At 48.1% G+C, this 18,716-nt stretch overlaps 1 protein-coding gene across 1 annotated transcript in view; it reads right to left on the bottom strand.

Annotated features, from left to right (window-relative positions):
• Positions 1–17,301, bottom strand: part of LOC142588806 (uncharacterized) — a 70,525-nt gene extending 53,224 nt beyond the window's left edge. Inside the window, exon 1 of the mRNA XM_075700624.1 lies at positions 17,235–17,301. Within this exon, the coding sequence (XP_075556739.1) occupies positions 17,235–17,301 (67 nt within the window). The remainder of the gene's footprint in view (positions 1–17,234) is intronic.
• Between the last annotated feature and the right edge of the window lie 1,415 nt (positions 17,302–18,716).

Raw genomic sequence — 18,716 nt, 5'->3', positions numbered from 1 at the left:
TACGGTGCGCCAGAAAGGGCGCAAATACTAAAAACGAGTGGCGGCGACCTCTTGAAACATGAAGCACCAGCCCTATACCTCTACCCCCCCCCCCCCCATGCCGGGGGTGCCATAGATTCTGGCAGCGTCTTCTCGGCTCTATAGTTGACGGCTGATCAATGAAAAGAGATCGCGTAAAATTCTAAAAAAAGAACGAAGACTCAACCTACAAAAGCTTCGGTGGGCTTCGCATGCGCGAAAATAACCCGCCGTGGTTGCTCAATGGCTATGGTGTTGGGCTGCTGAGCACGAGGTCGCGGGATCGAATCCCGGCCACGGCGGCCGCATTTCGATGGGGAATCGGGAAAAAGTCTGATTTGTCGTCGCCTGTGCTGAAACAACTGTCTCTGCTTCATCTGCACGAGAGGTACGCGGACAGTGAACATATTTATACAGATGGTTCCACAAACATCCAGTGTTCGTCCGGTGCTGTGGTCGTCCCAGCAAGAGGTATTACCATCAGCTTTAGGACTGACCACCCAACGACATCTACATCTGCGGAACTAGCTGCTCTTCGCGCTGCACTTTGTTTCGTCAATCGGGAACCACCTCGACAATGGTCAATTTTCAGTGACTCAAAGGCAGCCCTACAATCTATGCTATCAGCTCTGCGTCGCGGGCCATTCGAACAGCTCGTGCTCGATATTAGATGCATCCTTCATATATCACATGAGAAAGGACATCACGTGACGTTTCAGTGGCTGCCAAGTCACTGCGGCGTCATGGGAAATGAAGACGCCGATAAAGCCGCTCGGACAGCTCTTGAAGACACACAGGATGAGGCCATACCACTTTCACGGTCCGACGCAGCCAGAAGCCTTCAAGTTCTTGCACGGGAGCTCACGCTCTCTCTATGGTGCACACCAAGCAGCCAGACCAACCGCAGCAATCTGTGCATCTGTGTATGCCAACTGGACTCCGCCGAAGTGAGGCCACCCTGCTTTATCGCTTATGGCTAGGGGTGGCCTTCACGAAATCCTACTCGTTTCGCATTGGAATGGCCGACAACGCTCTCTGCAATGCCTGTCTTTGCGAGGAGACGCTGGAACACATTCTGTGCGACTGTCCTGAATATAATGTTCAGAGACAGTCCATGGCGTCCGTTCTAGCGCACCTGGACAATAGACCATTGTCAGTTGCAACCATTTTCACATATCGCCGACAGAAGACATCGCAGCTGAAGGCGACGCAGGGACTACTTCGGTTTATGAAGGATACGGGCTTGGACAAGCGGCTGTGACAGTGATGTCGCGTACCGCGCAAGAGTGACGGACTGTAACTGACGATGTGTTTACTGTGTTATGTGCTCTCTCTCTCTCTCTCCTCCTCCCATCTTTCATCCCCCCATCCCGCTCCCATGTGTAGGGTAGCAAACCGGTTACGCTACACTGGTTAACCTCCCTGCCTTCCTTCTCCACTTTTTCCTTCCTTCGATGGGGGCAAAATGCAAAAACACCCGTGCGCTTAGATTTAGGTGCACGTTAAAGAACCCCAGGTGGTCGAATTTCCGGAGTCCTCCACTACGGCGTGCCTCGTAATCAAAAAGTGGTTTTGACGCGTAAAACGCCATAATTTTAATGCGCGAAGAGCAACAGTTTAAATTCCACGCCATCATAAGTCTTGCGCGAAGCGCGACCGAATGATGACGCGACGGTTCGCGCTCGTCTTCCCTGACGACGCAGTCATTTATCGCGTTAGTCGGAAATCGGGCCGCCCCATCTGTGAGGTGTGCGGGCAGCATTACGTATGCTGGCGATGTGCCCACGCCCTCACTTCCCCATTCCGATTATAACGCGCCAGAACCAGTCTAGGAGAAATAGTTTTCTAGGAGAAAGAGCAGAATAGCATTTAGCGCACGCACAACGACGTTAGCACGTAGCACTCCAAACAACACGGCGACATAATAGCTTATAAATTACTTACTGAACAGCTTTCGCGCGAATTCATTGATTCCAGGTATCTTATTACAGTAATACCAGGTTTGTACGTAACTACAATCTTCTACTGCCTATGGTTCATTGTAACTAAGGAAAAATGACATTGTCATTTACGGCTGTAAAACCATGGAATGGCTTACCCAACACCATTAAATCTTCATCATCGATAATTATGTCAATGTTTTTCGTTAATACGGACGCCATTCTAACGATACGACTGATATCGCACTAGAATGAAGCACGCGCACACGTCGCCAAAGATATCTGACAGTACTAAAACACCGAGTGGACGCATGTGACGCCGCTTAAATCTTCTGTATTTATGTGGCTATGCTTCTTCGGGTTAAGCCACGAGGCTCTGCCTTTCCCGCCGCGAAAAAGGAGTGCTCCCTTTAAAACGTTAACAACGCAAACTTTATTCGTCCTAATTACTACAAAAATTCAGTGGCAATGTAACGGTAAACGCGAGAGAAATGCGTTAGCATTATGTCGCGCGTTCACCACATTGCAATGTGCTGTTGAGGAGCGCACTCGACACACGTCCCGCCACCTCGACGAGCGAAGTGCAATTGACGGTGGTCTAGTCCGAACCACCATCAGTTGCACTATATATATATATATATATATATATATATATATATATATATATATATATATATATATATATATATATATATATTGCCAGCGGTCCAAGCTCCGCACCATCGGTCGGCGAGCGGTGGATTATAAAAAAAGCCATAGGACCGAGCGGAAACGATCGCTGCGTGCTGCTATCCTCGCTTTGCGTTGCTTTATTCAACATCTTCATGATGATGATGTTGCATAAGGAATTGAATTGAATTGAAAGTTCGTTAATAAGCGTTCCTTTAAGAGAGGTCGCCTAGGGAGCCTATACATGTCCCAAAGGGTTGTCCACCGGACCTTTCCAGACAGCGAATATATATATATATATATTCATAAAGGAACGCTTATTAACGAACTTTCAATTCAATTCAATTCTTTATGCAACATCATCATCATGAGGATGTTGAATAAAGCAACGCAAAGCGAGGATAGTAGCACGCAGCAATCGTTTCCGCTCGGTCCTATGGCTTTTTTTATAATCCACCGCTCGCCGACAGATGGTGCGGAGCTTGGACCACTGGCAAAGTTACGAAAGGAAAAAAAAGGTTCCCCGACGATACTCCCTAGTGCGATTTTCGAGCGCAGTGCTTCGAAGTGTTTAGCAGCGGTGGCAGACGAAACACTTCCAGCCGTTGTGTCACTCATTGTTCAGAGGAAAGAACACCGGTGCGCGTGGCTCGCGCGGAGCACATTCTCTAGCGGAGGCCACACAGACGAAATAGCGCATGCGCACTGGGTCGCCGCCGCGGAGCTTGTGTCATGCGGCACTCCCCTTTCCTCCTCGCCATGTCGCCATACTCTCTTACCCCCGATTTCTTCCTCATGGTTCCGTTGCGCCCTCCTCCACCGCTTTCCTCCTCGCGCTCTCTTCGAGATCGCCTTTCTTTCATCCGGGGCTGCGCTCCGGGCTCTCTCTTTCATCCTTCGCTGGGCTCGTTCGCTCGGTTACGAGGGACGCCGAGGCCCGCCGACGCTCAACCCAGGAACGGGCTCCTAAGAGCTGCGCTCTAAAAAAGCCGCAGTTTCGCCCGAAAGGCGCAGCATCGATTGCTATAGCAGGACGGTGGTAAGGATGGTAAGGACGGTTGTTTTATCGGCCGTATAAGCTTGTTAACATCCGCTTACTAATCAACAAGTGTCCCGCGCGCAAAGGTAAACGTGAACACATCTCGCTCGATGACCGCGGAAACTCCCTGTGAGAACACCAGAGTTAGGAATCGCGGCAGCAGCAACGAGCGATTTGACCTGCGTACATATCTCACTTCAACGCGAACGAAAAGTCGAAAGCCCAGCGCATACGAAGCTGCCGGCACTACGCGCCCTCTGCAAACATCGCAAATCACTTTGAAGATGAGACCCTCGCAGGCGCACGACTTCCCACACGGCAGCGCCGTAGCAGCTGCCGCCGGAGACGAACACCCCCTTCTACCTCGCCTCACCTGCGTGCCTCGCGCGTGACAGAAGAGGGCGCGTTTCCACCCCGCCTTCCTCGCTGGCGCACGATAGATCGAGCGGCATTCGACGGCTCACCCTCGCAAGCTCGCACTCGCACATACAGCACACGGCGCCCGGCGACGATTTCATCGCCCTTGGACTTTATACGGAACCTCACGGCGACGCCGACGGCAGAAATACGTCTGGAGTGTCCATATAATTTGCTACGGCAATAAAAAAGATGGAGTGGAATCATTACGCTGTACCGACCTGTGACAGACAAAACAATAGGCCATAATCCTCTACTCTCGCACAGCCGTTTAGAGGAATCGTACATAATTAACCACAAAGAACTGGCTAGTGAACACTGCTTGCAAGCATGCGACAAGAACAGGCTGTGCGTTATCCCGATTGTTCTTCCGTTGTTTCTGCCAGTTCTCTCCGTCCACAACAGAGGATGGTGGCTGCCCCCTAGAAGTGCTACAAATTCTGTTCTATGCCGTGTGTTTCAGCGATCACTGTTTCTAATTGCTAAATATGGCGAATCCGAGGCAGTAATACTATTTGAATAACCATATTCGCAACAAAACCGGGCGAAATAAACGTCCCAGTCTGATAATTCAGCAGCACAGTTAGCCAAAATTCGCTAAATAATTTTATCAGGAAATCAGACGTCAACGCGTGCGTCTGATTACTTCACCCGGGGGGGGGGGGGGGTATTAATAGTGCAGGTACACATAACGAGCCGCCCAACTACGACGCCGTGCGTGATCGATCAGGCTTTTATGTATCGCCTAGCTCAAGCAATCGAACCAGCGAGGATTCGGACAACGCGAGTGACGCTGCGCGCGCGCTCTTTCGCAAAGGCGCCTTGCTTCGGGCAGAGGCTCGCGGTCGCACTGGAGTGCGATATCAGAGCGTGAAATCTATGTCGTCATCGGAGGAAGCAGGCGAGCGAGTTTCGCGGCCACACCTGGCCACACCGTTCGCGGCTTACGCACAAAGCTGCCCGCGAGCGCTGACACGCGGGCGCCCAAGGAGCCAACAAAAACAAAGAACAAATATGCAAAGCGTTATATGCGCAGTCGCCCAAAACTGGGATGCGAGGAAAACTCATAGGGGGGGTCTGTCCCTTCGTGCGTAAGGGCCGAGCGTAATTTTTGTAACTGGGTAACGCGGCAGAAAGTGTGCGACTTCCCGTCAGCGCGTGCTTCTTTTGTTGGCGGTCAGCGGCGAAGCATAGTGAAAACACTTCTGCGCACGCACGTATCGGAGGGCACGTATACGCAACTTCGGTTACGTGCTCGGAAAGTGAAGCCTAAAAGTAGAAATCACAGCGAGTTGGCGGGGACGAAAGAAAGTGCGACGGGTTGGTCTTGTTCAGCAAACTGGTTGCCGGATAGTTGGAGCAATCGGTAGAAGGGTTATTGAATGCCGGTTGCGACGGAGACGACATGCGGGCTTGAGGAAAAAGCGATGGTGATCCGCCGGATAACCTTAACTTGGTAACTCGTTAGTCTTCTTCTTTTCTTCTTTTTTTTTTTTGGTACACGCGCTCCAGACATGCGACACAGAAGTTTATCGATCTGGCTTGTAGGTAAACATTTAAATTTGAGAAATAAATCTAGGTTAAATTTTAGGTGTATTAGTTAAATTTTAGGCAAAATTAGATAAACTCTGGACCCCGTAAAAAGCCTAGTTTAAGCTAGTGTAGATACAGCTCGAAGCTTCTGCGTAAAAATTTGACGTTTGAGAAACTAATCGAACCGTCGCGAAAGGCTCGCAAGAACAGCCGTTTTTCGTATCGAAACTAAGAAAAAAACGCCGCCATTACCGCTCGCTGGAAGTGAAGCATGACCTAGCGCGTGCTTCTCATCGGCATGACCTCCGAGATAACTAAACACCCGCGGTGCGCTGAAAAATCCCGGAGGCGCCGTGTTGGACCACGTCACACGGATTAGCACAAGGTGTACAAGTCGTCCGGTTAGGTGCTGTTTGAAGGCTGCTAACAAGAATATAGTGTAATTGCTATCACTGAAGATTTGCCAAGATTGCTTTAAGTGGCACATATATACAACGATAAAAAATTTAGCACAAGTGAAATTTTGTTGCAGTTGGCGTTTAAATGGAACCTACATAAGAGACTCTTACAAGCATCATACCTGGCATTATGGGTTCCAAATGTAAGATCATCACGATTCTATGAATTCTAGGAGCCTTGTCTAAATATGCTAGCGTGTCAGTGATGTCAGTGTGATCACGTCTGCAAGATAATGTGAGCGCGATAACCACATGATAATATCTGATATCATTGTGACCATCCTTACTCACGGCAGCGACAGCCACATAGGAGTATAGTTGAACAATAAGTAATCACGCACACTCTGGAATTATACTTCGCGTTTACGCATATCCCTACACAATTTTTTTAGAGAGATTGTCTGGGCACAAGAAAAGGACGCAATAAATACAAACCCGAGAAAACTCTAAATACCGCTTGAAAGCTTTTCAACACGTTAAGCAGGGCTTGCTGCGACCTCGGCTGAGACCCTGGTCAGCCATGTCGAAATACTTCATATTTTGGCATGACTGTCCACAGATCTTACAAAACTGCTCCGCGGTAGCACTTCTGACGTATGAATGAAGTGGCTATGTTATGATTCCTTTCTTTTTTTCCTTTCCTTTCTCTTAATTTTTGCCTTTGCTCAAAACTCATCAAGATTTCTGAAGGAACGCGGTCTTTGACATTACTACATTCATAGACAGACAGACAGACAAAGAACTTTAATAACAAGGTCCTGAGAAGCTTTGCCCTAAGGCAGAGCTGCGGGCCGCTCCCACGTGGGGACTGGTAGGCCGAGCCTAACCGCCGCATCGTGGGCTCTCTGGACAGCCCAAGTTTGACGTGCATATTCTGAGCTCCGGATGGCAGAGCTCCATTCTTGTTCTGTGATGCGATTGGGTCCCTGTAACGTGGGGCATCGCCAGAGCATGTGTGTGAGACTGCTAACAGCCCCACAGTAGGGGCAAGTAGAGCTTAAAGCCTCTGGAATGATCGTGTGGAAAAGGGCCAGGTTTGGATAGCACTGCGTCTGAAGCATGCGTAAAGTGGACGCCAGAGGTCTAGCCAGTTTGCAGTGAGGGGCAGGAGAAGTCCTCCTACCCAGGTGATAGTGCGTAGTAATTTCGCTGAAAGTAGTGAGAGTGTCCCGAAACTCGAGAACCCCGGAGTCTGAGCTCAATCTTGCTCCCGCGCGGTGGGTTAGTGCGCGCGCTTGGGAGTGGGCAATGTCATTAAGATTGAGAAACGAGTCAAGCTGGGGGTCGAGGTGAGCCTGAAACCACGTGATGGTGTGCGGAGAGATTATCTTGTTCTTGAGAATCTTGTCAGCCTCCTCAGCGATGGATCCTGAAGCGAAAGCCCTGACCGCCGATCTCGAATCAGTGAACATTTGTGATCTGCTGTTGTCAAGGAGTGCTATAGCAACTGCGACCTGCTCCGCTCTGGTTGGTGTTGAGCACTTCAGGGAAGCCGCATTCACTATCTGTCCGTTGTGATCAACGAGGGCAATGGCGAAGTTAGACGACTGTCCATATTGGGCTGCGTCGACAAAACATGCCGAGTAGGGATCGTCCTTGGTACGCTTGAGGAGGGCGAGAGCTCTTGCCCTGCGTCTGCCTACGTTGTGTCGAGGATGAACATTACGGGGAAACGGTGCAACTCTTATGTTGTTCCTTTGATTTTCTGAAATTTCATATTTCCGCTCTTCCATGAGGATAGGGTTGATGCCAAGAACTGCCAGGATCTTCTTTCCAGCCGGGGTACAGGATAGACGGGCCAGTTGGGCTGACTCCTGGGCCTCGATTATCTCGTCTAATGTGTTGTGCACTCCTAGTTGCATAAGGAGGTCCGTGCTCGCCCGTAACGGAATGCCTAGTACTTTTTTTATACTTTTTCTGATGAGCGTGTTTAATCGTTTCTTCTCGGAGTTATACCAGTTGTGCATGGCTGCCACATAAACTAACATAAACTGTATGACTCATATCTATATGACATATATGACTATATATATATATATATATATATATGACACTATATGACATTCATATCTTTCAAAAATAACTACGCACACTTTGAAACGGTACGCTAATATTAATATGTTTACGGCACCCAAACAAAAGACGTCGCCGGCCCTCACCGGCTTCCTAACGCTGTGGTCATCGACGTCGCGGAGGAACTATAGCGGCACCCTTCACAGACGCGTCCTCTGCGAACGACGGGAAGCGGCTAAAGAAGCATCCATTAAGCTCTACTGGTTCGTCTTGGGGTAGCCCTCAAACCTGAGCGCCGATAGACAGCCATTGTGGCCACACTAGCAGACGGCGCAATGCCCGCAATGCTTCCGAGTTTCGTCTGCCCGTCGTCGACTGGGCTCACGCCGGCGCGGTTCCTGGTTTTAAAGCGTCACCCCACCGCGCGGATTGGGACAGGAATAGCGCGTTTCGCTTTCCGCCCAGTCGAGGCGAACAAGAAAAAGAAATAAATATAGAAAACGGGAGGTGAGCACGATTTTTGCGTTTACTCGTGCACCGTCGAGCGAGAACTCGGAAAGGCAGTTTGGGAGTGCGTGACTGGAGCGAAATAAAAGCAAAGACGGGAAATCAGGACGGCGAAGAGGAAGAGATGCTTCACTTCTTCGTCTTGTTCTTGCGCGGCGCGGTTAGCGAAACTGTAGTTTCACTTGCGCTTGTTTCGGTTGTATTTGTCCTTATCGTCCATGTCAGATTTGGTTCGCGCTGGACTGTCTTCATTTTATTTGCATTCTGTCATGATGTGAGCTGTCTGTTGTCGGGTCATAAGGCTCTATCAGCCAGCCTGTGTTCGCCTCAGAACGATAGCAATGGACGCCGAGGAAACAAGCCCCGCTGGAAGCTATTAACTCTTTAGATTGAGCAGTTTGGCAATCTCGTTGCACTAGGGCTCCGGCAGCAAGTTCGTATTGGAACGTATAAAACCCAAGCTCGAGTAATTGAACGAACGAACAGCTTTCCGTATGCCGATAGATATTACATGCCACGTGGAAGTACGCCGCTGCAAACTACACTAACACTCTGACGTGCAATGCTTAAATAATGGTGGCTTCATTTCCGAATCATCTACCTAAACTCAAGGTCTAATTGAAAGTGAAAATCGGAAAGTAGACGATGCAAAATCTATGTTTTCATGAGACCTGTATACGTTACAGAGAAAATGTAACCGATTACAATGACAAAAATTGCGTCATCGAAAAATGTGATTACCCTTACTTTGATTCTCTCCCAACCTTTGAAAACACGACCCATATGCACCGAATAGAACGAGTGTCTGGATCTTCTAGTGCGTAACCCTGCAGCGTGTCACAACGTCGTTTAAATTAACAGTTGCTATTCAAAATTTTCGGCCTTCCATCTTCCCTCGTTTTCTTCCGAAGACACAAGCAGCGACACGTGAACAATTCGCTCGATGAAACTTAATTGCTCGATGGAATGGCGGTGCTGTAACGTGAGAACGTCTTCCTCGCCAGAATTGTGGTTACCGATTGCCGCGATGCTCGCGTCTGGGTCTTCTGCGAAGCGCAGCGCATGACGGTTACCAGAACTCCTAAATGGCCATCGCCATCGAGCTTTAGCAGCACCGGTTCAAATCGCCGGCTAACATCTGGTGGAGTGCTGAAATTGCGACTGCTTCCTTCGCCAGGCAGGATTGAACAACGTCCTTGAAAGAAAATGATAATGCGCTGGTTGCCCAGCAAAGGGAGCACTGTTGAAGGACAAGTCGAACCCGCAGCTAGCGGTGAGGTAATAGTACGCGTTACACACAGGCACACCCGTCTACTGTGAAACTGCGCCTCGCTAACGGCCCACCGCGATTATGTGCTGCCACAAGGAACACTTGACACCGTTTACGCACGCGGTATACCATTTGCTGTCGAAATTAGTGCAGTCAGATCTTCCGAGCCGATTTGCATAAGAGCGGTAGGCCATAACTGCAAATTACCTTAACCGTTATTAAGTCCGGGTAATTGTGGTTTAAGATACGTGGCAGTGAGCGTAGCGATGAAAAAGTGTCAGTAGGGTCTTGAGTTCCGAAGCGAACGTAATTTTTTCCCGTTGGTAAAGGATTTTATGCAACTCGAAAATATTGTGATGAAACTTTGTTAGAAAATTCATGTCTGCCGGCATTTTGCAGCTTTGTCTGTGTACTGCTCTGTAATGCATCAAAAAGAGTTGTTACCCTTAAGAGGCAGCTTTACCTCGAGACCAACTTCGATGCAGCCTGTTTGAGTATACTTAAAACGCAGAAATACTTTTCTGAGATTACCCCTTGACCGATTTTAATCAAATATGTTGCATTTGAGAGATAACGTTAAATTCCAGTGAGTGTCGGAAGCGGGATTTTGATTTAGGGACTGAATTTCTAAAAAAAAATTTTTTTTTTAGATATGGGCAATTCTGAAAAAACATAGAAGCACGAAGTTTAGGAATTCCTATAGCTCTGCACCAAGAACACATATCGCAGTTTTGTAAATCGCATCTGCTAGAGCATCGGAAGAATACAAATTTGGCATGTCAATTGCTATCTTACGTGAATGTCTCACATTGTTTACAAGCGTTGTGCGAAAGTTCTACTGACATAACAATGGTTTATTTGCAAGTCATGTATAATATATCAATTTTGTCCACTTTAGATGACAAATTTACAGAATAGTGATATCATTTTTCTTTGCTGAGTTACAGAGTAGTAAAGTTTATAGTTTCGTTTTCTGAAAGTTCGGAATATATGAGAATGTTTATTTTACAAATTGGCGACAAAAATCGGAATTTCGTAACCAACAGACACTAGATGTAAACTATTTCTTTTAAATGCAACAAACCTCGTTAAACTTGGTGCAGTGGTTTCCCCGAAAAGCGATTTCTCGTTTCCCATGTATTTAGGTGAAAGCCCTCGAGCTAAAGCTTCTTCGTAAGAAATAGGGCTGTACCAGGTCCATGCCATCCAAATGGCGTATGTAGTCTTAAATTCAGAAAATATAGTCCGTAGCCATTACAACTTATGTGTATCTGCGTCCACAAAATATACCCTGGAAATCCGTCAAATAATTCAAATTGAAACAGTACCTAGTCGTAACTGTCATTAGCACTTTTGCATTCCGTGTGACCCTGTCTCTAAGGCTGCATAAAGACGATTTAATCTGGGCACGTGTTCACAAAACAGCGTCTTACGCTAGAAATGTTCGTAAGATAAAATTTCAGCCAATTCTGACGCTGGACGTATTATTAGTGAAGGCGCCTGGCCAATGGCGAAGAGCCCCTAAGAATGAAAAGCTTCGCGAACTCAGCCGCTGATTCGCCCCTCTCCGCGGACCAACTTATCACGTGACTGCTTGTATGTAGGCACGCGATAAGTTGTGCATGCGTCCCGTCTGCATGGTAAGATCGGCCCCATGAACATTCCCTGCACATTACCACCGGGAGCACGCGTGTTGCCGAAAAGACTACTTTTCAGGGTAATCGTTCATTAGCGAGGTTTAGAATATGTCGTCCACAAGTGGCTGGTTAGCGTACCTTAAAGGCTACCCCCCCCCCTCCCGCCTCTCTTACGTACCCTCGAAATAACGTCAACGGCAAGTTCGTAGAACCTTCTCTAGCGACAGCACCCGCTATCTTTGGGCCTGCTATTTCTAAAAACTACGTAACGTTTCGCTCGTAGAGGCATGCGGAATGTCGAAAGAGCACAACCCCGTAAGACGCTGCCGCAAAATTAGCACCCTAGCTATTACAGCCATAAAAAAAAAAGTTAGCCGTTGCTGCTATATTGAGAGCTCATTTCGCCGAGTGAACGCGAGCCTGGCGCTAAAAGGGGGCTGACTGAAATGCCGGTCGTTTATTTTGGTCCGCGTGTGAAAACGTGGAACGATGGAATGAGGTGTGCGCTTGATGGGCTGGCTGCACCGGCGTGCATATCACCGTCCTCGGACGTGAATAGCCCGAGTGGCCAAAGTACTGCAGCATACGCTGCGCCTCTTTAACGTTTAATGCGACAACAAGATTCAACGCACGTTCTGGCGCATTTCCGAAATACTATGGACACCGCTAAGAAAGTCGAAATCGATCGTGCAATCGGTTTGATTGGTAATCATAACTGAAGGCGCGACAACGTAACTTTCTGACAACAAGCTATATATTTTCGTTTCAAATAGAAGTACTTAGTTCTAGAATTAATATTCGGATAATTCAAATATCAGACCATGGCTAAATGGACGGCGTTCCTGAGGTTACTGGAGCATGCTTGGTTTAAAGAAAGTGTCATGCATGCGGTTCGGCGGCGCTATCAACATATCATTGTTAAACAACCAGCAAATGTGTCTCGCTATCACTTTTCGTTACTTTTCAAGCGGCACAGTCGAAAGAAATTCCAGGTAGCAGATAGGATCGTATGTATTGAAGGGGCAGAAATGTTTTTAAGCTACTGTCTTCTGGTAAGTCCTTCTTTTTCTTTCGTTTATTTAGAAGCAGAAAAATAATCTGCATTCGTTTGCATATTATAACTCCGTATTCTTTATTTATCATATTTCGAATTTTTTTCCTGTTTTACCACTCCTGATAATCACCTAACGCATACGAGAAACGGTGAAACTTGACTTCTAGAATTCCGCACTGACATTTTTTAGGTTAATGCAGTGCCGTGGCAGCCAAGGCTCCAGTTGCAGAGCGCAGATGTGTCAGTGCACAAGTTAAAAAGAAAGCAATGCCACATAAGCACCAACTGCTCTGCAAGTTACGCAAAATCAGATACGCAGTGCAACGAAGTTTCTTCACCCTCCTCCAAGTTGCCTCACAGCAATGCGAGGAACCCACGTGCATAAGATCTCTAGAATCTTTCTCCACGAACTTCTATACGCTGCTGCGTTTGGACACATCGTCGAAAGTGAAGCATTGCGTTCCGGACAATACCAATACTCCTGCATAACCCACAATATTTATCTTAATTTCTCAATTTTCATCTTCGGCTGCAACGGAAGCTGGGCACCCTCTTGACGTAAATTTCGAACAGAGCAGTGAGAAAATTTGCGGGAGCGACACGGTAACCCCGGGCAGAGCGGGTCACTTTAGGGTTCAGTCGGACGAACGTGGAAATCGGTAATGCTTGTTGCAAACAGACCACCTCGGTCAGCGTCAATTTGAGAAAAACCAGTGTTTGTTTATAAAAGACGCCAAGTCACAACACGCATGGCCGCAAATGGCTTCAAGGCATCTGGCTGGTGCCCTCGTGCACGCGCACTTTTTGGAATCTCGGGAGAGGAAAGTCTTCAATCGCCATAACTTTCAAAAGAGCCAGCAGTTTCACCGCGGTGTCACAAAGTCAAGACGTCAGCTCTTCAGCAGCCCTGATGATTCAAAAGGCTTTTGTCTCATCAACTAAGTCTGCCCGTAGCATTCACTACGAAACACTGTCAAAAAATATTGTCGAGGGCTATATGTGCCAAAACCACCGAAGCGCCACGCTATACAATGAGAATAAAACGCGTCAATTTAGAACTATTATGCGTACTTTGGTTCCGTCGTCTCGAGTTTTCGTTACATCGGCGTAATTTCTGGCTCTTGCGCAATGCCCTTTACCGTAGTTCCTGCATCCTTTAGCGACCAGATGTGCAGCAACGTGGCATCGCATTCTCGAGTAATCGCGCTTATTCGCTTCTCTGCCTCAAATCATCATGTCGCGTTTTAGACCATCGGTAGAGTACACGCGAACAGGTAACGTTGAGCATGAGATGACAGAACAGTGCCCAATAATGAATTAGTGCTGGTAGGTCATGGGCGTATCTCTCTTATTCCCACTCGTTTATGTTACAATAGTTCAAGTCTCAGCCCCAGAAAGCCACACCGGGGCTTCCATTTGAGTATCGAGGGAAGAAAATTGTTTTCGAGATAATAATTTGTCCCTTCAGCAGTTCCTTAATCACGTAGCGGGTGCCGTTTTCACTGCCTGCCCTGGCAAGAACCTTATTTAAAAAGCCCATAGAAATTTAACTGGTCAAGGCATACTTTTGGGCTAGTTAATTCACATCGGTAATAAAACAACGCCAAACAACACAAGGGACCAGACCAAGATACTACCCATAGAAACTGTTCAGGTTTTTTATGTGCCTGTGCGTGCGTGCGTGCGTGCGTGCGTGCGTGCGTGCGTGCGTGTGTGTGTGTGTGTGTGTGTGTGTGTGTGTGTGTGTGTGTGTGTGTGTGTGTGTGTGTGTGTGTGTGTGTGTGTGTGTGTGTGTGTGTGTGTGTGTGTGTGTGTGTGTGTGTGTGTGTGTGTGCGCGTGTGTGTGTGTGTGTGTGTGTGTGTGTGTGTGTGTGTGTGTGTGTGTGTGTGTGTGTGTGTGTGTGTGTGTGTGTGTGTGTGTGTGTGTGTGTGTGTGTGTGTGTGTGTGTGTGTGTGTGTGTGTGTGTGTGTGTGTGCGGGTGTGTGCGTGTGTGTGCGTGTGTGTGTGTGTGCGCGCGCGCAAAATCTACAGACTACCTGAACGCAGCCTGAGTACTTATGCATCAGCACTTATTGTAGAATGACGTCACTGGGCTATTTTCAAGAACACCTTCGCAAATAATGTATACCACAACGCATATAGACACAATAATGATGATAATGATAATATTGATATAATGCTAATGATAATAACGCTTGGATGACGCCGCATGAGTTCTGCACGGTGGTCAAATGTCTAACACGCTCGGAGGGCACACTACTTTTTTAAGAACAAGAACGGGTTCGGCGCACGCGGCAGCTTAGGGCATTTCAACTTGGGAACTTATCTTTCCCGCTCTGTGGAGACTACGACATGATGGGCGACGCGGAGCACTTCATGTATGGTCTTGCCAGCGTTACACTGCGAAGTGAAGCGTTCTGTTCTTGACGCCGCAAGAAGTGTAGAGGTTTCCCACACGACTGCGCAGTTTACGTCTGGTGTTTCCAGAGGGTCACCAGGGGAGGTATTCTGTAAGAGTCCATATAATGTACACGCCCAGTTCGTCTGCTGTTGAAGTTCAGAATGGCTGGGCTGCGCTGCGCGTCCGCAGCAAGCAGGCGCCACTGTCAATCAGCACTTAAGCAGCAGACGAAATGCACATGTCCACGACGTGGACCCTCACAGAACACCTCGCCAGATCATCCGAAGAGTGGTACTACGCGTTCTCCTCGCGTTTCTTGGAGAGGGTAGACTTTGAGACGTGAGGTGATGAACCGTGTATCCAGAAGGAGTCGTTGCAGGCAGAGTAATCGCCGGGCCTTGTTTATCAGGCTAGAAAACCGCCTGTAGCAGTGTCCCTACCACCACCAATGACTATTACCAATGACTATTACCACCACAGCCTATTGCCTAATATTATTAGGCAATGCGCATAGACAGCATGTAAGCGAATGACAAGCATTTGACGTAAAGCAGTATTCAAGAAGCGTGCAGACCTCCCACTGGCTGAATGCGTTTTTATAATGCCACTCATATACGATGTTCGACATGGTCGTGCGATACAGAGATGCCTTCTTAATTATTTGTTCGTGAACTACTACGCTCGACAGTTACCATTAATGAGATGCCACGTGGCGAGAAGGATACAGCCCGTTAGGTGACATATCGCCTTTCATGAGATGCCAACATGTCCCTCGCAAGTCACGTTTTCATTATACATATAAACACGCCGAGGGTTTGTTTATACGAAAGGATGTTAATTACAAACGCACTTTCTTACGCTCTATTCCCTCATTGTTGTACACACAGTCCACATGTTGCGTCACAGTCATACTGGTCAATAAAGGATGACGGAGTTTCATGCCACCATATAGTCACGTATTGATTTGACATTGCGATGCCGCGCGTTGAAATCGTTGCTATGTTCAGAAAACTTGTCAGATCCACTGCATGCCTGGGACAATGGCCCGCGCCAATTACACCTGCCCTGCGTGAACTCAACTGAACTAGCCGCACGTTTCTATATATCGTGTCTCCATGTAGTGAGTGTCACCCTCTCTCACTTTTTCATGCTAATAACACTGACGTCTACTGGCTTACACTGTTGTTGATTTGTTTTGTTTTTGAAACGTACAGCACTTCTAAAGCATGTTTTAGGAAACCCTTACTCGAGATGAACCGAAAGTGTTTCGGATGTACTCGTACAAGCGGTACATTCGGGACCACAGTAGGCCTCCGACGCAACCCCAAAGTGATTTCGTTGGCCAAACTTTTTGTATGTACTCGATTGCTTCACTGGGAAGTAAAAAAAAATCAATGTTTCACTATGTTTTTTTTCTCTTTAGTTTGTTGCAGAAACCAATGTGTTCAGGCACTGACTGTCGAGAGGCTCACTTCTCATTACTGTCCACGGAAGCCGCGTTTTCTGATTGGTATCTGATGGTAACTTCAGATTATGGTAACTTCAGACACCATCACCTTGAGATGGACTCTTTGTTCTATCACAGTCGCTGGATGGTTCTATATTAAAGGCCACATCTCTAATGAATCAATTCACTTCCTACGTTTATGTCACTTTTCAACGCAACGTAACCCTCCCCACTTGTAACATCTCTCGCTCCGAGGAAGAAAAAAGGGCCTGGTTACGACGACGCCTTACCTCAGTGACGTGTACGGGACTAAAGATAGGTTACCACGAAAATCAATTTCCGCTAAAGATGTAGCGCGCTGACAACGGCCGAGCGCAATTCGATATTGAGGTCGATAAAGGAAACCCTTACGTACGCCACGAGGAAGTGTTACTTTTTTAGCACAGGTGTTATCGCTGCCGACAAAAGAAAACACAGTGAGTCGCAGTTGCGCGGCAACTTCTGACGGCTAGACAACCCAGAAGAGCGTTGAACGCAAACAGTGTTCAAAATCTATTGCGAATGTCAGATTTTTTCGGAAGACGGGAACCTTGGGCCGAATTCACAATGCTTCTCACTCACAAGGGCTATTGGCCATCGGCAATGCACGTTAGCTAATAACATTCCCAACATTACGATTGCATCACCTCCGCTCTTGAGAACCGTTCTATAGCCTGCAAACTTTTAGTGAATTCAATTTGTACAATATCAATCACGACAGCCGAATAGCACAAAGAGCGTCGTTGACGATGTGCAAGGGATAGACAGAGTTTTGGTTTCCTGAAACTTACCGATCAGAACGAGGGCGCATATGAGGATCATGGCGACGTTGCCTGGTACGCGCACCACAGAAATCATCGTCGCTCCTAGAAGACACAGAGTCGACTCGTGGGCGGCTTCCACCTTGCTGAGCACACCGCGCCAGCGACCTGGCGAATCCAAGAGTCTTACCACGGACGCGTAATCCTTGTTGGTTTGCACAAGAACCAGCTTCCGTTCACTGAAGAAAAAAAAACAAAAACACACCACCAAACAGGCCGCTACTTGGTTTCCTTCGGTTTCTCCCACCACTGGAACTCAGGCTCTGGACCTCCTGTGGTATGAACGCTGGTCGTTGTGTCCTCCGACGTCGGATGTGCGGATGTCTCTGGCCAGTCGAGAAGAATTCAAACTTCCTTCCTTTTTTCCGTAAGGACCAGCCGATATTCGCGCAAGAGAGGCAGCTATTTCAGAACCGAAGACCTCTCTCTCGTGCAGTCTATTTTAGCCGGCGACAGACCAGAAAGCTTGCCCCAGGGTAGTGGCAATGTCACGTGCCGTGCCCGAATCTGAAGACCTCTCACCACAGGCGAGCTTGCACGAGAGAGCCTTCGAGGAGAACGTCTCTATTTCGGCGGACGAGGACGACACGTGAGGGCGTTTAGCAGGCGACGAGCGTGGAGCCGCTGTCTCACGAGCGCGGATGTCCTTAATGTGATCCTAGCAGCATCCGATGGCACTCCTGGCGCGCTTGAAACCGCGAAGCCAAAAAATGTGCGAGCTAATGCACAAGGAGTAAAACCACCAGAGGAAGAATGATAAAAGAGAGAAGCTTTCTTTTCTCTGATGACCCCCTCTTTCTCTCTCGCTTTCCCCTCTCAATCGCTATGTCTTCGCCGAACGAAGCCTCCTTCGAAAGCAACGGTGACTGTGAACGCAAGTTCTGCTCCGCACGCGGGTTTCTTCGGCCTAGTATACTGTGGGAACTGTTTTTCCTCCAGTCGAGTCCAACCTCCTTCCACCATCTTTTTTTCTTTCTCTCCTTTCCCCCTCCACAGAAGCTTTCGAAGCACGATCTTTTCCCTTTTACTTCTCTCCGCTCCTGCATTTCATCTTTCCTTTCACTCTTTTCTTTTTCTGCTTTTGTTTCCTTTCGGTTCGGTTTCGCTTTTCTTTGCTGATTCCCGCACCGCTGGAACGCTGACCCAATTTTCGGAGGGGCGACGCCGCCTTCGAGTCGCCGCGACGGCCCGTTTCCGCCATGGAGAGACTCTTTGCCTTCGGGGACTGCTCTCATTGGACGATATGCGGTCACGTGATCGGCGCGCTCCTCCGTAGTAGCCTCACCATCCCGCGACGTAGTGCCTAGCTATGGTATGGTAAACCCCACTTCTTCTTCAGCCCCCCTGACTCGGCTCACTTACTGCCGAGCCGCGAGTCGAGTTTCGTTTCTTTTCGCCGTTATTTCTGAGAGCGCTGTGCTCGAGCCTTCGACGAGGAGGAATACGGTCCGT

This window comes from Dermacentor variabilis, chromosome 7 (assembly GCF_050947875.1).
Source record: "Dermacentor variabilis isolate Ectoservices chromosome 7, ASM5094787v1, whole genome shotgun sequence".
Lineage (NCBI taxonomy): Eukaryota > Metazoa > Arthropoda > Arachnida > Ixodida > Ixodidae > Dermacentor > Dermacentor variabilis.
Note: the sequence above shows the minus strand (reverse complement) of the source record. Positions and strands in the feature narration are given on the sequence as shown.